Genomic DNA, 23,309 nt, shown 5'->3' with positions numbered 1-23,309 from the left:
ACATTTAGTCATATAGTAAACATCATGCTAGCATTTAAAAGCAATTAAATAAAACAATTAAGCAATTAAAATATTTTTGCATGCATGTGGTTTACGTGGACTGATTTTTCGGACGTTACAATATCATTCAAACCCTATTTTGATTATGGTAATCATGTCAAGTATAGAGTAAGGGTGTGACATTTTAGCCAAACTGGTACCAAGTCTCTTTGAACTATGTACTTATGCCAGGAGGTCATGGGTTCTAGAACGACCATGGGCTATCCTGATCTTGGGCTCCCTCGGGGGCCTTGTCCCATCTTGGGTTCCCTCTGGGGCCTTTTCCCTCACGGACTTTCCATATCCGTCATTATTCATAGGACTCTCCACACCAGGTTGGTGGAGTGATACATCCCCAAGTCTAGAACCCATGACCTCCTGGCATAAGCACATAGTTCAAAGAGATTTGGTACCAGTTGGGCCGAGGGAGCCCAAGATCAGGATAGCCCATGGTCGTTACAATTACTGTCATACTTGATTACTATTAATTACAATTTTATAGATCGTGTCTGGTTTGGTGAGCTACACATTCCTTTGATATTCAGAGCGGGTTGGACAAAACTTCGATGTGGATATGCACAAATGAACATAAGTTAGAGGGTGTCAGATATCTTTTTGATGTAGCCACTCGGATACTTAAATCGGTATTAGGACAAAACTTAAATTTGTTATAAAAGTCGTGATGAGTGATAATAATTAGTGAAAGATTTGCCCATGTATAGGGAATCTAAATCGGACCCGACCCACCAACCCAACATGGTTCGACACGAAAAAAATAAGTTCTATGCTTGGGGTTTTCGGGTTCGGATCATGTCTGGTTGGACCCGATATCTAAACCAAAAATATAATCGGGTTAGAGTCAACTCAAGTTGGTCCTTAAATTTTAAATTTTTTTAAAAAAATATATCTATAACTATTGCCTAGATTTTTACATATTGTATAATTGAAAAAATATTTATTGTATATTTATATCATAAATTTTTATAATTTAATATTTATTTTTACATTTTTTATTTTTAAAACAGTTTTTTATTTGATTTAGTCCATATATTTTAATTTTCTATAATTAAACTTTCAAATTTTAATAATATATATGGGAGATTTTATTATTATATGTTTAAATTAAAATATTATTTTTTCTGAATTTTATTTTATTTTAAAAATATTTAAGAAATTCAAAATCAGATTGAGTCAGATTCAGATTGTGAGTTTTCGGGTTGAGCAATGTTTAAATAATATTATGCTTGCTTCAACCCGACCCACCTGATCCACCCGAATTGAGAATCTTACTAATGTATTTTATATCTAGGGGACTTTATCTTATTGCAATATTTGAATGGGCTCCGCTCGAATGACTATGATAAAAAGCTCGATTATTTGAGCCTTTTCCTTCATGTAATGATTATCGAGGTGAGATCGAGTTTGGCATGGTTTCCTATGAAGGAGTGCATATGACGGCTAGTATCGTACCTTGCAACCATGTTTGGATCAAGGAGCAGGGGTTGGGTAAGATATGATCATGGGCGAGGCTCGGGTCAGAGGTATGGATTTTGCATGTTAAAGGAAGGGCATTACTCGGCTCTTCCATGTTGCGACTCTTATGCTCTTTCCATGTTCTGGGTCTTCCATGGATTTGCTCTTTCCATGATGCGTCCATATATATGCTTTTTAATGGATGTCCTCTTCCCATGGTGCGGATCTACAATGGTCGATAGTGTTAGAGTAGATGCCCTGTAAGCCAACGGTTGGCTAGGGAATTTATTGAATCAAGTTTAATAAACAATCTTTATTTTAATATAATTTAAATTTTTATGGTCTTGTTTTACTTTATCTGTAATGCCCGAGATTTAATTAATGTAATCAGACGTTGATTAATTGACAGAATTGAGGTTATAGGAACTCAAATGAAGAAGCAGGGCATCGTTACAGTATAAGCCAAGATGTTGGACCGAACATCTAGCGCCCGAGCGGTAGAAAAGAACCGCCCGAGCGCCAATGCACCATGAGTTTACTTCTTGGACAGAATGTTTGGCGCCCGAGCGGTAGAATATTACCGCCCGAGCGCCATGAGATGATCAGCTGAGTATCTCGACAGAAACTTCCGCGCCCGAGCGGTAAAGATTAACCGCCCGAGCGCCGCTTGCAAAATATGGAAAATCAGCCACGTATCTTGGCATGCAAGTTAGGATATATATATGAGTTCAACCTTCAGAATTGCTTTAAAACAAAGAAAGGAAAACGAGAAAGATTGATAAAAATCCTTACGCCTTTATATTTTGATCCGTCCGTCTGATTTTGAATCCGACTTAGTACTGAGTTCCTATCGACGAAGGCTTCAACTGGACATAAGTTTTCTTATGTTCTGATATGATTTGAAAATATGATGTTGAAGGAATCAGATATGATTCATATATGGTGTTTCTGATATGTTAGACATCGTAGAATCGAAGTCAGAGTGAGAAACAGATTGATTATGGAATTGTTTTGAATTTTCAGAGTGTATCGATTGATATCAGACAGAATTGGATTATTGATTAATTACAGATTGTGTTGGATATTGGTTATGGATTGTAATTAATATCTGTTGAGATTTTATTGACCGGGATATCGGGATTGTGCGGTTATGCCGTTGATTTGAATTAAATCCAGATTAATCATATTGGTATTGATTTGAGCAGTATATTGATATGGTACTATTGATATTGTCATTGTCAGATTGAGTATTGACAGGCATTGAATCCGAGACTTCGACAGAGTCAGACTGATATAAAGAAAGGTATAAATAAATGTTGATGCGGGATTGCACAACTCGAGTTAGATTTGACTTGAGTTTCCCAAAATCACATACTGTATGATTATTGCATTTGATATTTGCAATGCTTGATATTGATATGCTTATTCTATTGATTATAGCAAAGCATGAGTTAGAGTTGGGCAGATCAGCCTAGTCTTTGGTAGAACCACCATGGCAGAACCGCCAAGTCACTGGACTTTTGGATATATATCGATAGACTGAGGAGAAGACCGACTCCTATTGCAGATCTTCGATATAGACCGCCAAAGTCTGGGGCTAAGAACGTACCACCATCTAGCTGGGGTAAAGTAGATGGGAGAACGTTGCGTTCTTATTAAGATCGGGATCCCTAGATTGGGATGAGTCGAGTCAGATTCTGGTAGTCACAGAGTGTGATGCAGAGATTGTATTGATACATGTTTTGCAGATTTGATATATGTTATTGATATGTGTTTCATGCTTTTATATATGCTTTTATATGACTGCATGTTTACATTGTTTATACTGGGATATATATCTCACCGGAGTTATCCGGCTGTTGTCATGTTTGTATGTGTGCATGACAACAGGTGGGACAGGATCAGGGTCAGGGAGATGAGGAGAGATCGTGATTAGAGTGGAGACTACGGACTTCGATATAAATAGGGTTTGAACACTTGATAATTAGTTGTTGAATCTTAGATTTAGATGAATGTATTTTGTACAAGACTTATACTTTTATACTGATATGTATATTAGATTGATTTTATTACGTTCCGCACTATATTAAAATATATATATATATATATAGACCCAGATTAATTACATTGATCCAATTATCCCAATGACGATTAAGAAGATGATTAGCGTCCGGGTCCCCACATTATCTGTATACACATGCAATCAGCTTAGATAAAGTTCTTGATTATACTTTAATACAAATGAATCGTAATTCGATGTTGAAACTCATTTGTAAACGTTGTATCATCTAAATTCGTTCCTAGTCGATTCAGTCACCTAAAACATGGATAAAGGTCGCTTGAGCTCGAGACTACCATCTGTGATGTTGTGTACTGCAGTTCTTGGTAAGGGCATAGAGATGTCCAAACATGCAGATAGGTAGTCATATGATGATTATACCGAACTACCCTCCCTCGGACTTTCCAAGTGGTTATCATTCATCAAGAGGATAAGTCCGTGGTTATGATTGTACACCATTAGTTCTTACGACCCGGGACAACACTGAGGCTCTATATTCTAAGGCTGTGCTTTGACACGTTTACCGACTCCAGGAGAGTCATCAGGTGGCGAGATTGGGTAAAGTTGTGACACATGTAGGAGCCAGTGCATTGTAATCGGGAATTCACCGCTCACCTACAGGTGTGGATATCCTATGTGATCTGATGAAATAATAGTGCATGGAATCTCTGGCAAGAGTATGAGATGTACGTTAGAGAAGGAGTTCTCTAATTGTACATGCGATGCCACTATTTATTCTCAAAGATGTGTCACATGGTTATCGAATTATTATGCATCCCTCGATGAACCAATGGTTGCAGATTCGATCGGGATATATGAGATGAAGGGACCGTACTGTACGTTAATCATAATCGACTGGTTCTTGCAGGTACTATCAGTAATACCTAGGGAGTCCTGGGGCGATGCTACTAGACGCTCTTACCATGATTCGATGGGTTTAATCGGAAATTTGTTTCTGACATTCACATGATCAAATGTTGGTTCATGTAATGAGGCAAATTAGGATAAGCCCAAATAAAGGATTATGTACTGAATCACCAAGAGTTGTGAACCCATGACTAGCTGTATCCCTGAACCATTGAGGGTCACACAAGCACTGGTTTATTTGTTCCCGTTGAGATAATAAATTCAATGATTTGAATTTATAACAAATAAGTTTGATATAATCAATCGATAAGCTTGTAAATAAAGTTTATAAAAGCTTATAGAAATTTTTGAGAGCATGACTGCTAAGACAGTTAAAAGGAGTACACTTGTTTTATTTGGACATTGGTGATCTCGAAGTTAAAGTGTGCATCCTAATAACAAACAAGTTGAAATTGTCACATCGATGATATTGGATCGTCGATCGAGATTATGATCAGATTAATATAATGGAAGCATGGATCATGGGTTTGTAAGAGTATAAGCTCATCATGCAAATTTATTAAAGTTCAAATGGACTTTAATAATTAATTATATTTTAATTGAGTTAAAATATAGCCCATTAAGTTTTTATTAAATATGATATTGATTTATGTAATATAGAGATATTCATGATACCATAATTTAAAACCTTGCACACAAACAAAATAATATTGATGCATAATATTCTCAAAAATTATGTATTGATTCGAGATTGACCGTGAATGGAATACAATACGAATCTTTCATTAACTTAATTAATTAGATTAATTAAGTAAAAGGAAGATTAGTATTAAAATAAGATTTTATTATTCTTATTGCACACGGCATGCATTCAAAAAGGACATGGATTTTAGAATCTATAGTTTACTTAATTAAATAGATTATTAAGTAAATGATGGATTAAAGAAATAATTAGAATATTTTTTATCTAATTAAAATGGCATTCATTCGAGAATTGAAAATTTTTTTCACCCCCAAGATTGGAAAGAAAAGTTTCGGCAATTCCAAAAGCTCTCGAAAATCCCTTCTCAAAAACAAGAAAAACTTGGCCACTCCAAGTTTGAGAGTTGTGCCGGTTTTTAGTTTTCTATCTCTACGCAAAATATCTTCTATTTTGCTAGTGCAATTTAGAATAGGAATAAATATTCCAGTCGTGGACCGGATTAGGAGATTGAAGAACGTTCATAGAGATTTACAACAAGAGTTACGTCCGCTAATACCGGAGTAGTTAGAGCCAAGTGAATTAATTCACTAAAGGTATATTACTAAACATCTTATGAATGTTTATTAAAATCAAACCATACGAGTGTCCAAATATTTTGATTGTCAAAATAAAATAAAAATTTTAAAACTTCCGCTGCGTTTGGGCACGAGAAAGCCGAGATCCCAACAGTGGTATCAGAGCCATGTTCTCTATATCGTATGGTTTTAAATCATATTGAATAATTTATTTCTAACAACACAAGAAAATTTTTCAGAAAATTGAAGCACCATAAAAAATTTATTTTTCCAAAAAAAAAATTTCAGACTGCCCGGAACTGTTTCGGGAAGTGCATTGTGCGCGCAGTGCCGCGCACACAGAGCGCGCGGTGTGCGCACGCCTACGTCGCCACTGCCCGATACGATCGGACAACGGGCGGGCAGCGCGGGGGGCTGCCCGAGAATGTCTCGGGCAACATGCTAATTATTGGGCTTGAATTGTTTGGGCCTAGGGTGCAATTTTTTGATTTTTCAAAACTTTGAATTAAATTGATATTTTATGAAAATTAGTTCAATTTATCTTTTGAAAAATTAATTTTTAGAAGATTAATAATTTTTTTGTAAAATAAATAATTAGAATATGATTTTAATTATTTATGGTAAAAATTAGTTTTACAAGAATTCAATTTTTATTGAATTAATTGGACATTAAATAAATGTGTTTATTTAATTTATTAAATTCTTTAATAATTATGGTGGTTAGTAATAAAGTTATTAGATACATGATTTATCAATTAATTAAATTTGTTTAATTAAATTGATGTTAATATTTGATATTAAATGCATGAAGGATGATGGAGAGCCTTGACCAATGTGTTAGGTGTATGTTAGGATATTTTACTGTTTTATTCATTTTGTTAATATTTGATATTATTAAAGTGGGCCTGGTTTATGGCTCGTTCCCACTCTATGAGATGTATCTCTTATGTGTTATGGCTATTTAAATGTAATTATTATAAATAGTGAGAGATCAAGACTGGAAGATGGTGGACCCGATGCACAAGATGAAGACATGTAAAATATTGGAAGCACTTGTAATAGTTGCATTTGCATCTCTGCATTCACCTAGGTTTGAGCCTGGATCCATGTCTGGCTCAAATGGATCTAATAGTGTTGGTGATCGATCATGCTTATTTATTGTTGAATGTCAAATTATGAAATATATGTGATATATAGTAGTATGCATGTATGTATATTATTAGATAATATAGTTGAATGAATCCGACAAACATACAAACATGGCACGCGATTTTAAATTAAAATGATGAGACAATTTTAAAATTAAAATATCTCATTTTGAATAAAATTCAAAACTTATATCAAACCGCAAAAGTAAAAATTAAAAGAGTTTAATTTATTCTTGCCTTCCATCAACTGTGGTTGCATGTTGATCGCTACCCGCAGACAATCTCTGGCTCATATTATTAGGGAGGCCTGGACGCCGGAAATCTTTGATTTTCACTGGACATATGATGCAAATTGAGTGGAACTCCCATGACTTCGGCTCATATTATTGGGGAAACTCATGGCGACCGTCCACTACAATTCAATATTGATGGGTCGGTTTGACACGTGAAAATAAACGCCGTTATATTATTGGGTCCTTATTAAACGTGAGGCGAAACATGTAGAGGTTGCATAGGGATGCAACTGGATTCTACCTTTTAGAAATTATAATTGGCTGATTACCATGTTTCATTGGTATGGGACATTGTTATGTCCGAGCATGTAACGCCCCGAAAATTTTAAGGTCCACGCAAACCACGTGCATGCAATTATTAAATTCTCTTGCATTTTAAATAATTGTTTTAATTGCATTAATTAATTATGTTGTGCATATTTGCATATTTAAAATATATTCCTCTACATGATTGCATTAAAATGTATTTTTAAAATAATATTCAAGTTGCGATCGAGGAACGGAGACCGAGGGCTGAAAAATAGAAAATGTTTTTATTAAATAATTATTTTTAATTATTTAAATTATGGGTGATGCCTTTTCTTATTTTTGAAAATATGAGGTTTTTAGGTGATTTTATACGCCGGGACGTAAAATTTTTATCGGTATTGGCTTTTCAACAAAAATACGAGCTTTTTGACAACCCGGCTAATAAATTCACAAATTTATTTAAACAAAAACTTTGTTAATATTTTATTAAATTTTAATTAAGACCAATGGGTTCAATTTATTGGCTTAATAGGCCTAAGCCTAGTTAGTGCTTTTATTGGTACTAGTTAAAGACACGTGCGACGCACGTGAAAATATATTTCTATTATCAATAATTGTTGTTAAAAAAATGAGATCAGCAGAGATTAATTTACAAAAAATTATATATTAATGATTTCATGCTAATCAGTCGATAGAAAATGAGTAATGCTACATGTGCAACCAAATTTGTACAATAATTCTTACAATTCAAAAAAATCAATACAGAAATTTCATTTATTAAAATCTCATTATAAATTAAATATAAAATCTCATTAGATAATAACAAAATCTCACGATATAATTTTTATAAATATCGCAGTACGATATATTGGTTGTACCTTTAGCATTATCCGTAGGAAATTCAATGTAATATAATTTGTACTACATGTATTATAAAATGAGTGCAAAAGATATTTGTTTAAAAATTTTATGTGTTATAAATCTAAGGTTATTCTTGAATGGAAGGATTTCAAATCCATGGATTTCAATACATTCAAATGTATTTTTGTTATTTTAGAGAAGTAACATCATAAACTTCAAATCCACTCATTTCATGTTTATATAGTAGTATTTCATGTTAATTATGATATTTTTCAAGTTCACCCAATAATAATGTTATTTGAAATTTATTTTACTTTATATAAATAATATTATGTAAATAAGTAATGTGTGGATTCAAGATTTGATATATTGTTTTATTGTTAACAATAAAATTATAATTATAATCCATAAATTTGAAATCAATTTATCCAAGCGCAATCTAAATAAATTAATAATTGTTGAAAAACATAGTAGTAATAAATATTATAATTTTGTATAAATTAGACATTGGAGAAAATATAATATAAAATTGATATCACAATAGTTATTAAAATTAAATTTGAGAGAAGAAAAAAGTATAATACATAACGTTGCCCACTTATTTTACCACGTATTATTGATTTATGAAAAATAAAAATATAATATAGATAATATATTCTAAACCTTAAATTAATTATTGCGTCAAATGTTTTCTTCTTTTATATTTTCAATTTATATTGCTTTTATGATTTTTTTTTTTTGTCATCAGTTTTTCTACTCTGTGAAAAAATAATATTCTCGCCATCTTCATTAGCAAATCTTATGAGAAGAAATGTATATTCTTCTCTATTTGATGCCTCTACAAATCTCCACACAAATTAAGTGTTTTGTAGGAAAAAAAAAGTTTGTTTCATCAAGCAAATAAAACCAAAGAATTTTGTTATTTTAGTATTCTACAAATTATATTTATTTTTTGTAAATATTTTAACTTAATATACAAGCAAATAAAATCAATGAATTTTGGTTATTCTATCTTCTAGACAACTGAAAAAATATGATTTAATTAATAGTTTATTATATTTATCAAAAAGTGTTCAACTCTTAATGATACAACATATTTATGCAATATGTTATTTAAATACAAAAATTCAAAATTACGATAACATTTTTTTTATATTTCATACTATATTATTGGAAGTATTAAATTTGTATATATTAATTTTTTTTCTGAGAAACTTCTTGCATATATAACTCATTCAAAAGATTATAGATTTACAAAATAAAACAAATCATATTGAATTTAATATTTTGTGAAAAATATATGTTCACTTCATCTACAAGCAAATAAAAACAATTAAGTTTGACCTTTCTGATTATCAATCATAACAGAGAAATATTGAGCAATAATGAATAATTTTTATAAAGATTTATTCATAATAATTTTAAAAAATTACCTTCAAAGATATGTCATTTCAGATTACATAAATCTATAATTGATTTACTTATATCCATCCTTTATAAAACACATCTTCGTCAATTGCAAGATCATCAAATAAGTAATTGTTATAGTTTCTGATCTTTACAAAGACGGAAAATAGTTAAAATTAGTAAAATCTTATGTATTCAGTCATATATTGTTAAATTTTAATAATAAACTAAGGCTTTGAAAAATATTAGTTGGATTTTTTTATAAAAAAAAATAGATAGAATAAATACTCACGAAATATTTATAAGGTCATCTTTATTCTATATCCAATAATGCTTTGTATCATTTTTGTAAAATGTAATTAACCGTGGAACCTTCTTCAAAACACCAACCCACATGATTTAATTATTTGGCTTCATTATTTTAATTCGTTGTTTTAAATTAATTATTCTCAATTAATGCAAAATAGAGGATATTTAATATCATGTCTTTACACAAATTATGGTTTTTGTGGAAAAAATTCGCAATATTTACAACCAAATAAAACAAAAGAATTTTGGTATTTCAATATTGTACAAACTAATTTTATTGGGAAAAAATTATTTTCGCTTCATCTATAAACAAATAAAACCCATGATTTTTTGTATTTCAATATTCTCAATTTAATATTTTGCGGAAAAAAATATGTTCAATTCATCTACAAGAAAATATAAACCAAAGAATTTTGGAGTTTCAATCTTTTTTGCAACTTGATCCTTGCTTAGCATACGTAGATTGATAATCTTGACATTATCATAATAATTGATTTTACAAAAACTTCCTCACCAAATTAAAGATAAATTTCTTGCATATATAAAATCATTCAAAAGAATATAAATCTACAAAATAAAATAAATCACATTCAAACAAATATTTTTGTAAAAAACATTTGTTCACTTCATCTACAAGTAAATAAAAACCAAATAACTTTGACTTTGTCTATGGAGAAGTAGTGTGTATTGCTAATGAATAAATTTTATAAAAATTTATTTATCATAATTTTAAAAATTTACATTCAAAGATATATATTTTAATGTTACAAAAACTATAACTGATTTGTCAATATATATGTCTTATAAAAATAATCATTCGTTAATTGCAAGAATCTCTCATAAAATAATTGTTATAGTTTATAGCCTTTAAAAAGAGGAAAATATAGTTAAAATTAATACAAATATATTATTCAATCTTATATCGTTAAATTTTCATAATGAACCAATGCTTTGAACAATATTAGTTGACTTTCTTTTTGATAAAGAAATATAGATAAAATAAATATCAATGAAATATTTATTAGGATTATCTATATTTATATCTGATAATTCTTGTATCATTTTGTAAATGTAATTAAATATCGAACCTTCTTCATGACACCAACCTTATTAAAACAAAAACAAAATTAGTTTAACTATTTGGCTTCAATAGTTTAATTCTTCATTTTAAAATAATTAATCTTAATGAACATAAAATAAAAGATATTTAACATCATATCGTTATACAAATTAAGTTTTTGTGGAAAAAATATTTGCACTTTATTTACAAGAAAATAAACAAACGAATTTTTGTATTTCAATATTCTCAAATTAATATTTTGCGGAAAAAAATATGTTCAATTCATCTACAAGAAAATATAAACCAAAGAATTTTGGAGTTTCAATCTTCTTTGCAACTTGATCCTTGCTTAGCCTACGTAGATTGATAATCTTGACATCATCATAATAATTGATTTTACAAAAACTTCCTCACCAAATTAAAGATAAATTTCTTGCATATATAAAATCATTCAAAAGAATATAAATCTACAAAATAAAATAAATCACATTCAAACAAATATTTTTGTAAAAAACATTTGTTCACTTCATCTACAAGTAAATAAAAACCAAATAACTTTGACTTTGTCTATGGAGAAGTAGTGTGTATTGCTAATGAATAAATTTTATAAAAATTTATTTATCATAATTTTAAAAATTTACATTCAAAGATATATATTTTAATGTTACAAAAACTATAACTGATTTGTCAATATATGTCTTATAAAAATAATCATTCGTTAATTGCAAGAATCTCTCATAAAATAATTGTTATAGTTTATAGCCTTTAAAAAGAGGAAAATATAGTTAAAATTAATACAAATATATTATTCAATCTTATATCGTTAAATTTTCATAATGAACCAATGCTTTGAACAAAATTAGTTGACTTTCTTTTTGATAAAGAAATATAGATAAAATAAATATCAATGAAATATTTATTAGGATTATCTATATTTATATCTGATAATTCTTGTATCATTTTGTAAATGTAATTAAATATCGAACCTTCTTCATGACACCAACCTTGTTAAAACAAAAACAAAATTAGTTTAACTATTTGGCTTCAATAGTTTAATTCTTCATTTTAAAATAATTAATCTTAATGAACGTAAAATAAAAGATATTTAACATCATATCGTTATACAAATTAAGTTTTTGTGGAAAAAATATTTGCACTTTATTTACAAGAAAATAAACAAACGAATTTTTGTATTTCAATATTCTCAAATTAATATTTTGCGGAAAAAAATATGTTCAACTCATCTACAAGAAAATATAAACCAAAGAATTTTGGAGTTTCAATCTTCTTTGCAACTTGATCCTTGCTTAGCCTACGTAGATTGATAATCTTGACATCATCATAATAATTGATTTTACAAAAACTTTCTCACCAAATTAAAGATAAATTTCTTGCATATATAAAATCATTCAAAAGAATATAAATCTACAAAATAAAATAAATCACATTCAAACAAATATTTTTGTAAAAAACATTTGTTCACTTCATCTACAAGTAAATAAAAACCAAATAACTTTGACTTTGTCTATGGAGAAGTAGTGTGTATTGCTAATGAATAAATTTTATAAAAATTTATTTATCATAATTTTAAAAATTTACATTCAAAGATATATATTTTAATGTTACAAAAACTATAACTGATTTGTCAATATATATGTCTTATAAAAATAATCATTCGTTAATTGCAAGAATCTCTCATAAAATAATTGTTATAGTTTATAGCCTTTAAAAAGAGGAAAATATAGTTAAAATTAATACAAATATATTATTCAATCTTATATCGTTAAATTTTCATAATGAACCAATGCTTTGAACAAAATTAGTTGACTTTCTTTTTGATAAAGAAATATAGATAAAATAAATATCAATGAAATATTTATTAGGATTATCTATATTTATATCTGATAATTCTTGTATCATTTTGTAAATGTAATTAAATATCGAACCTTCTTCATGACACCAACCTTGTTAAAACAAAAACAAAATTAGTTTAACTATTTGGCTTCAATAGTTTAATTCTTCATTTTAAAATAATTAATCTTAATGAACGTAAAATAAAAGATATTTAACATCATATCGTTATACAAATTAAGTTTTTTTGGAAAAAAATATTTGCACTTTATTTACAAGAAAATAAACAAACGAATTTTTGTATTTCAATATTCTCAAATTAATATTTTGCGGAAAAAAATATGTTCAATTCATCTACAAGAAAATATAAACCAAAGAATTTTGGAGTTTCAATCTTCTTTGCAACTTGATCCTTGCTTAGCCTACGTAGATTGATAATCTTGACATCATCATAATAATTGATTTTACAAAAACTTCCTCACCAAATTAAAGATAAATTTCTTGCATATATAAAATCATTCAAAAGAATATAAATCTACAAAATAAAATAAATCACATTCAAACAAATATTTTTGTAAAAAACATTTGTTCACTTCATCTACAAGTAAATAAAAACCAAATAACTTTGACTTTGTCTATGGAGAAGTAGTGTGTATTGCTAATGAATAAATTTTATAAAAATTTATTTATCATAATTTTAAAAATTTACATTCAAAGATATATATTTGAATGTTACAAAAACTATAACTGATTTGTCAATATATATGTCTTATAAAAATAATCATTCGTTAATTGCAAGAATCTCTCATAAAATAATTGTTATAGTTTATAGCCTTTAAAAAGAGGAAAATATAGTTAAAATTAATACAAATATATTATTCAATCTTATATCGTTAAATTTTCTTAATGAACCAATGCTTTGAACAATATTAGTTGACTTTCTTTTTGATAAAGAAATATAGATAAAATAAATATCAATGAAATATTTATTAGGATTATCTATATTTATATCTGATAATTCTTGTATCATTTTGTAAATGTTATTAAATATCGAACCTTCTTCATGACACCAACCTTGTTAAAACAAAAACAAAATTAGTTTAACTATTTGGCTTCAATAGTTTAATTCTTCATTTTAAAATAATTAATCTTAATGAACGTAAAATAAAAGATATTTAACATCATATCGTTATACAAATTAAGTTTTTGTGGAAAAAATATTTGCACATTATTTACAAGAAAATAAACAAACGAATTTTTGTATTTCAATATTCTCATATTAATATTTTGCGGAAAAAAATATGTTCAACTCATCTACAAGAAAATATAAACCAAAGAATTTTGGAGTTTCAATCTTCTTTGCAACTTGATCCTTGCTTAGCCTACGTAGATTGATAATCTTGACATCATCATAATAATTGATTTTACAAAAACTTCCTCACCAAATTAAAGATAAATTTCTTGCATATATAAAATCATTCAAAAGAATATAAATCTACAAAATAAAATAAATCACATTCAAACAAATATTTTTGTAAAAAACATTTGTTCACTTCATCTACAAGTAAATAAAAACCAAATAACTTTGACTTTGTCTATGGAGAAGTAGTGTGTATTGCTAATGAATAAATTTTATAAAAATTTATTTATCATAATTTTAAAAATTTACATTCAAAGATATATATTTTAATGTTACAAAAACTATAACTGATTTGTCAATATATATGTCTTATAAAAATAATCATTCGTTAATTGCAAGAATCTCTCATAAAATAATTGTTATAGTTTATAGCCTTTAAAAAGAGGAAAATATAGTTAAAATTAATACAAATATATTATTCAATCTTATATCGTTAAATTTTCATAATGAACCAATGCTTTGAACAAAACTAGTTGACTTTCTTTTTGATAAAGAAATATAGATAAAATAAATATCAATGAAATATTTATTAGGATTATCTATATTTATATCTGATAATTCTTGTATCATTTTGTAAATGTAATTAAATATCGAACCTTCTTCATGACACCAACCTTGTTAAAACAAAAACAAAATTAGTTTAACTATTTGGCTTCAATAGTTTAATTCTTCATTTTAAAATAATTAATCTTAATGAACGTAAAATAAAAGATATTTAACATCATATCGTTATACAAATTAAGTTTTTGTGGAAAAAATATTTGCACTTTATTTACAAGAAAATAAACAAACGAATTTTTGTATTTCAATATTCTCAAATTAATATTTTGCGGAAAAAAATATGTTCAATTCATCTACAACAAAATATAAACCAAAGAATTTTGGAGTTTCAATCTTCTTTGCAACTTGATCCTTGCTTAGCCTACGTAGATTGATAATCTTGACATCATCATAATAAATGATTTTACAAAAACTTCCTCACCAAATTAAAGATAAATTTCTTGCATATATAAAATCATTCAAAAGAATATAAATCTACAAAATAAAATAAATCACATTCAAACAAATATTTTTGTAAAAAACATTTGTTCACTTCATCTACAAGTAAATAAAAACCAAATAACTTTGACTTTGTCTATGGAGAAGTAGTGTGTATTGCTAATGAATAAATTTTATAAAAATTTATTTATCATAATTTTAAAAATTTACATTCAAAGATATATATTTTAATGTTACAAAAACTATAACTGATTTGTCAATATATATGTCTTATAAAAATAATCATTCGTTAATTGCAAGAATCTCTCATAAAATAATTGTTATAGTTTATAGCCTTTAAAAAGAGGAAAATATAGTTAAAATTAATACAAATATATTATTCAATCTTATATCGTTAAATTTTCATAATGAACCAATGCTTTGAACAAAATTAGTTGACTTTCTTTTTGATAAAGAAATATAGATAAAATAAATATCAATGAAATATTTATTAGGATTATCTATATTTATATCTGATAATTCTTGTATCATTTTGTAAATGTAATTAAATATCGAACCTTCTTCATGACACCAACCTTGTTAAAACAAAAACAAAATTAGTTTAATTATTTGGCTTCAATAGTTTAATTCGTCATTTTGAAATAATTAATCTTAATGAACGTAAAATAAAAGATATTTAACATTATATCGTTATACAAATTAAGTTTTTGTGGAAAAAATATTTTCACTTTATTTACAAGAAAATAAAACAATCGAATTTTGTTATTTTAATCTTCTACAAATTAGCTTTTTTGTGAAAAAATCTACAAATTAAGTTTTTTGTGAAAAAATTCTTTTTCACTTCATCTATAAGAAAATAAAACCAATATATTTTGGTATTTCAATCTTTTCAAATTAATATTTTTTGTGAAAAAAGTTTGTTCAATTCATCTACAAGAAAATAAAAATCAAAGAATTTTAAAGTTTTAGCTTTTTTGGCAATTTGATTATTATCTAACATAAATGTAGTTTGACAATTTTGTTCCTATCATAATAACTGATTTGACAAAAACATCCTCAATTCCTCACTAAATTTTTCCTGTATGTACAAACTAAGGACAAAGTTGACATTACACAATAGAAAAACTTTGACCTTGATTCACACTTTTATAATTAATAAAATAATAATAATTGTATAGATTTGATCATTATCTAACATTAATGTAGTTTGACAATTTTGTCCTTATCATAATAACTGATTTGACAAAAATATTCTCACTAAATTTTTCCTGTATGTACAAACTAAGGACAAAGTTGACATTACACAATAGAAAAACTTTGACCTTGATTCACACTTTTATAATATGTATAGATTTAAAATGCTAAAAACCCTTTTCTTTGCATCACAACTTCACGCCTCACAATTTTAAAAATTCAGAACTCTCCCCAAACCCTCCCAGCAGCTCGCGGCACACACAGCACAGCTTTTTGAATGAAAATTAGAAGGGGCAAGGGAGATTCAAGCCTTGGTTTCGATCCGTTCTTCGTCGTCAACGGATATTCGAGCGTATTTAACGCAAAGGCACGCCATACTTCTTTCTTTTCTCATCTTTCACACCATAGTAATTATTTAAAATTATTTTACATGAAAAACAAGGAACACCTTGTTAGATTTTCGTTTTTCAAGTGTATGTGATTTTTGAAGCATGATTTTTTATTCAAAAACATGTATATTGGGTTGTTAAGGGGCTGCCATGATTAGCAATTGATAAAGGATGATTTTACACAACTGATAAGGCCCTATAAATACACCACACACGCTGTAAGAATAATAAAGAAAACCAATCTGGAAACCGTGAGTTTTGGTTGGCTTGTTCAAGGTTCATGGGTTGTTTGTGTTGCATGGGACTTAGGGGCTCGACCAGGTCTTGAGGAGGGTTCGGTTGGGACGTGGCTAGGTCCTAGGAAGGGTCCTAGAAGGGCCAGGTCTCGCGCTAAGGGGGCTGGGGAGAGTCCTCACGAGAAAGGGCACTTCTCACGCATGCTTGAGTGTGGCCGAGAGATTTATGAGGGTGGCTCGAGAGAGGGCTGGGCTAGGGCGTCTGGATGATGGCTTAAGATGGTCCAGGGAGAGTTAGGAAGGGCTAGGTTCAAGGGAGTGGCTTGGTCCAGCAAGGGCCGAGCAAAACGTGGGAACGCAGGGGGAGGGGTGATCGCGCATGCTGTCTTCTGTTTCAATTGCTTCATGCGCGGGTTCCAGGACATGGGATGGTCTGGGTAGGGTCTAGACGTGGTCCAGGGATGGTTAGGGTGTGCTGGGCTCGTGATGGCTCGGATGGAAAAGCCCAGGCTAGCTGGGAGTCTCGAGAGAAACAACAGCTTGTGCGCAGGTTTTGGGGGCAAAGTTCAGTGGGTTTTCGAGCGGGCCGGGGCTTGTTCTTTGGGCTGGGCTTGGTCAGTAGGGTCCCTAGGTGAGTTGGCTAGGTTTTGGTTCAAGGTGGCTCGAACGTGGCTCGAGTAAATCGGGAGATGGCTCGGTGGGTTCACTTAGGTGTCATATTTCGAAATTAAAGAACTAAAAATGAATCCAAGGGTCCACGGTGGTGGCTCATGACTTGGAAGGGTAGAATAAATCATAAAAAGGTTATGTTTAAAATTTGGGATCAAAATATTGAGTTTTGGATTTATTCGGAATTTAATCGCCGCACGAAACGCTAATTAACGGGTTAATTGAAACGCCTAGTTTTGAGCTTAATAAAATTATGAAAAATTAGGTTTAACCTTAAATAATTATTATAAGTCTAAGTTTTTAATTTGGGAATTTTATATTAAGGTTTGGTTTAATTCGTGATTAAAACGCATTAATACGTCACATTTAAAGATTAATTTAAAAGTCATCGAATTAAGCTAAATAAACATATGAGAAAATTCATGTAAGCTTAAATAATTATTTGGGACATGTTAGAGTCAATGAAATTAAGAAAAAGTCAAATTTGAGGAATTTTACGTCTAGGGGTAAAACGGTCTTTTTACACCTAAAAATTAGTAAACGTCATGGCAGTGCCCTAAATGCTATTTTTATGGAATTATGATTATTTTTAAATATTTATGAATTGTTCATGATTAAATGATGATTTTTAAATGTCTAAGGGATTTTTATGATTTAAGAAGACATTTAAAATACATGTTGCATGCTTGGTTTCAAAAATGAAAAACGTAATGATATTCATGATTTTTCTAAAGTGATGTGAATGAAAATGTTGAAGGATGTGAAATGATTGTGACTAATTCGTTAATGTTGGCGACGTCGTGAGGGTTATGGTCCCAGTGGGAGCCCGACGATCGTGTTTCCATCATTGCGAATATGTGGTAACGGTTTTGTGGTAACGGAAGAATGGGAATATCGTGAGGGGAAAAGGCCCCAGAGGGAGCCCATTTATGGAAAAAGGCCCCAGAGGGAGCCCCGACGATCGTATTTCTATTCGAATCATGATAGGCCAGGGCCCAGTTGACCGGTGAGAGTGTTGCTGGTGTCCCCCGCCGCCCAGTACTGTGGTTTTATGTAGATGGATCCATCGACCCTCATGAGCATGATCAGGAAAGTCACAATTAACGATCTGAATTCAACAAAGGAAAAGGAAAAGGAAAAGGAAAAGGAAAATGATTATGATCAAGTTAAAATGTTTTATGTCATGTCATGTTGAGGAAAAAGGAAAATGTTAAGGTTTATGATTGCATGTCATGAAAAAGTATTTTACGAAATTGTTTATGTTTAAAGTTTTATGCATCATGAAAATGTTTACGAAAATGTTTATGCATCTTCATGAAAACGATATTTTAAGTACAAGTATTTTTCACTGTTATATGTTAGCTGTATTACGTAGTACTAGTTATAAAGATTATGGTGTGTTGAGTCTTTAGACTCATTAGGTGTGATGGATGCAGGTTATCATGATAATGCTAAGGGAGGTCTTGATGGTTGATCCGACTGGACTGAAGGTGCACATGACCCGAGGACCGACGCTAGTTTCCGCATATATGTTATGATTTATGTTAAAAGATTCTATGACTTTTATCATGAGTATGAGTGGTTTTTGAGAGGTTATAGTATGGGCTATATTTTTCAAATGTTATTTTTAGATTTAGAAAATGTTAGTTGGTTGTTTATTTTAAAATGATGTCAAAAATATTTTATGAAATTTTATGGTTCGGCCGAATGCTATGTGAGGTTTAAAAAAAAAAAAAAATTCTAGTACTTTTTAAGAAAACGAATAGGCAGAGGTTTCAGAGCATGCAGATAGGTTCTCCTTGTAGAGTGCACTGAACAACCCTCCATAAAGGACTTTCCAAGTGGTTCTCACTTATCGAGTGGAAACGTCCTAGTTTATGGTTGTACACCATTAGTCCTTATGGCTCGGGACAAGATTGAGACTCTATATGCTAGCATTGCACTTTGACTTGTTTACCGACTCATATGGGGTCATCAGGTGGCAATGTTGGGTGTTTTTGTCGAAAAATATAGGAATCAATGCAATATAGTCGGGTATTCACAGTTTATTTTCGGGTATGGATATCCTATGTGTCTGTAGTATAAAATCTCTGATCAGAGTATGGTGGTAATTAAGAAAGGGGTTTCTTAGAGTACACCATCGATGCAAATACGACATGACACATAGTATCGATTCTTTGACAGCTCTTGATATACCAATAGTTGTCGAATCGGTCGGGATATATGAGATGAAGGGACCGTACTGTACGATAACTATAATAGAATGGTTCTTGCAGGCACTATCATTTGATACCTAGAGAATCATGTAAGAGATGCTGCTAGACGTTTAACGTGATTGGTTGGGTACTATCATACTTGAGTTCTGACGTTCTTATTATCAAGGAGTTGATAAGTAAGAATGGAGCAATTGGGGTATGCTCATATAAGGATATGTTTAGTCCCGAATCACATAGAGATGTGAACCCACTACTAGTTGTATCAATGAGCCATTGAGGGTCACACAAGTGCTAACTTTGTAGATCCCGTTGAGAAGAAAATTAGTTCAATGTGTTGAACGGCTTATAAAGAATTTTATAAGCGCAAAGAAAAATAGAAGCATAACTTCTATAAGAAAGTTATGGGGAATGTAACTTTTAATTTATGGAAGAGTTCCTAAATTAAAATTTGGCCAAATAAATAATGTATTTGAAAATTGTGATTTTCATAAACATTATTATGGACTAAATTAAATTAATTCAAGTGTTGAATTAATTAAATAACATTGAGCCTTGTAGAGCCCAATTAAAAATAATTATTCAACTAGTGGACTTGAGTAAATTCAAGTAAGGTTTAATTGGTCTAAAATTTGTTTGAGACATTTAAATAAAAGTCCATGTGTTAAGAAATGAAACTAGCATTTCAAGAATTTTGGTGTATGACAAATCAAAATCAACTGCGGTTGGAATCCTAATAAGCTCAACCGGCAAAAACCTACAGGTTTCCCAACCGTTGATTTTCAACCGCTGATTCTTCAGATTACGGCAAAAGTGAACCGATTCATTTAAGAGAATCACTTATTGCTAAAGGACATTCTCTGACCGGTTGAATGCATTCAAACTTCTTGAAGTCAACGGTTACACATCAATTCCAAGAATGATATGCATTTAACTCTCTATCCCAGAAAGAAAGCTCAGAGATAGACTTCGCATTCTGATTCTAAAAGAACAGTTGCCTTAAGAGGAAATCCTCAAGGAAAGAGCTTCAGATTTATGATGAGCAAAAGGAAGATTAAATGCGAACATTTATTGCTCAAAAAGATGAAAGCGACTCATCTGATTCAGAAGCTCAGGTTTACGTTAGCTGTCCTTTCCGACCGTTAAGTCATTCGGCTATATCAACAGAGAGGGATGCAAGGTAAACGTGGGAAGCGATAAAAAGATTATTGAGCTTGCCTTCAAAAGAAATCTGAGAGCGCAATCACAGTCAATATTCATCTTCACTCTCTCTGCACGCAGTTCAACAGAAACATACTTGATCATCCAAGGATCTTTTCGTGCTACTCAAACAAACTACTGTTTCATATCAGTAACCTGGTGGTTATTTGATTAAAATTTGTGGTGTCTGGAGAACTAAGGGTTCTTAATATCCAGAAGTGTAAAGTGATCACTAAGAGTTCCAATACAGGCAGTGTGATAAGTCCTGGTTGGATCGGGCTGTTACAAATATTTTGTAAAGTCAAAGTCTTTTAGTGGAATCCTTCCTAACAAAGGAAGAAGGGGTGACGTAGGAGTATTCAAACTCCGAACATCCATAAAATCCGGTGTCATCTATTTCTTGCATGCTTAAATATTTCTCAGTCACTTATTGTTGTTGAGGGTGTCACTAATTTTATTGGTCATTGAAAACTCTGAACTGTTTTTCGCACAACCAGTAGTTCAAGTTTTCAACCGTTTGAGAAAATATTTTTCGACCGCCTAAAAACGGTTGATAGCAAAAAGTCAAAAACAATAAAATTTGAAAGAGTTCATTCACCCTCCCCCCCCTTCTAAACTCTTTCCCGATCCTAACAAGTGGTATCAGAGCAGGGTTTTCTCTAAACATTGACATCATTCAAATAATCATGGCATCTTTCAACAAAATTCCTATGTTCTCAAAGGAAGACTATGATGATTGGAAAATTCGCATGCAGGCACATCTAGCAGCACATGATGACGATATGTGGTTTGTAATTACCGATGGACCAATGAAGATCATGAAAGTAAACACAGCTGTTGGTACAACCGAAGGTGCTCCTCAAATGATAGAGAAACATAGATCTGAATGGACAGCGGAGGATAAAAAGAAAGCAAACCTGGACAACGTTGCAAAATATATTCTCTATAAGACTCTGGATAAGAACATGTTCGCCAAAATCAAGACATGTACCACTGCAAAGGAGATATGGGAAAAACTTACTCAACTGTGCGAAGGCAATGATCAGACCAAAGAAAACAAACTGACCGTGGCTATCCAAAAATTTGATAATGCAAAGATGAAGCCAGGAGAAACTCTTGCAGAATTTGATGAGCGGTTTAGCAGCATTATCATCGAGCTCATCTCACTTGGAAAAGAGTACTCCAACAGAGAAATCGCTTTGAAGGTCATGCGAGCTCTTCCCAGAGAATGGGATGTGAAGACCATAGCAATGCGCGAATCCAAAGATCTGAACAAACTGGAACTCCATGATCTATTTGCTGATCTTAAAGCATATGAATTTGAGCTTGGAATACAAACTGAACAAGAGCCATCCGCAACTCAACAAACAAAGGCTTTGGCAGCTGCTACAGTGACTCTTCCGGTCGAAGAGTCCACAAGTAAGAAATCGGCTGAGCAACTAAGCAATGAAGCCATGTCTCTTTTTGTTAAGAAATTCTGCAAATTCATGCGCAAAAATCAATCTCAAATGAATAAACCTCACTTTAAAAAGGACCATACTGAGGATGGTCAAGGTTGTTTTAACTGTGGAAAGAAGGGACACTTTATTGCAGAATGTAACAGGCCAAAGAAGGATGAAAAGAAACAGGAGAATAGAAGACGGTTCAAAGACAACAAGAAATTCGTCAAGAAAAAGAATCAGCGAGTTCTGATTGCAGAAGAAGACAAAGGCAAATGGGCTGAAACCGAGTCAGAAAAATCCTCTTCTGAGGCATCTTCAAGTGAAAGCGAAGACAGACAGTCGAGTGTCTCATGGCCAAGGAAGATCAAGAATCCATAGATGAAATGGTATTTGACTTTAACTCTGAAGAATTTACACGAGAAGATCTTGTTACAGCACTACACGACATGATAAATGAGTTCAAAGGACTATCTATGAAATTCAATGAAGCTGTAGCAGAAAAACTAGACTTAAAAAACAAGTCAACTCTCTCTAACTGTTCGCAGCACAAAGAGGTTGAAAGTTTGAAAGTTAAGTTAAGTCTGCTAGCGGCTGAGAATGATGATTTACGAAGATTGTTCCATGCTACACTAAACGAAAACAAAAGGTTAATG

The 23,309-nt window shown here is 30.7% G+C and overlaps 1 protein-coding gene across 1 annotated transcript; it reads left to right on the top strand.

Annotated features, from left to right (window-relative positions):
• The first annotated feature begins 21,900 nt into the window (after positions 1 to 21,900).
• On the top strand, positions 21,901 to 23,034 carry LOC142525922 (uncharacterized). Its single transcript, XM_075630205.1, has 2 exons — positions 21,901 to 22,449; positions 22,540 to 23,034. Exons 1-2 carry the CDS (start codon positions 21,901 to 21,903, stop codon positions 23,032 to 23,034), a joined length of 1,044 nt encoding a protein of 347 aa, XP_075486320.1.
• Positions 23,035 to 23,309: the final 275 nt, after the last annotated feature.

This window comes from Primulina tabacum, chromosome 15 (assembly GCF_025594145.1).
Source record: "Primulina tabacum isolate GXHZ01 chromosome 15, ASM2559414v2, whole genome shotgun sequence".
In the NCBI taxonomy this organism is placed as follows: domain Eukaryota; kingdom Viridiplantae; phylum Streptophyta; class Magnoliopsida; order Lamiales; family Gesneriaceae; genus Primulina; species Primulina tabacum.
Note: the sequence above shows the minus strand (reverse complement) of the source record. Positions and strands in the feature narration are given on the sequence as shown.

Bases quoted from the DNA above. Each gene is read 5' to 3' on its own strand.
- LOC142525922 (XM_075630205.1), top strand. From the start codon at position 21,901: ATGGCATCTTTCAACAAAATTCCTATGTTCTCAAAGGAAGACTATGAT. The intron at 22,450-22,539 runs GTGAAGACCATA...TATGAATTTGAG, and splicing joins CTCTTCCCAGAGAATGGGAT to CTTGGAATACAAACTGAACA.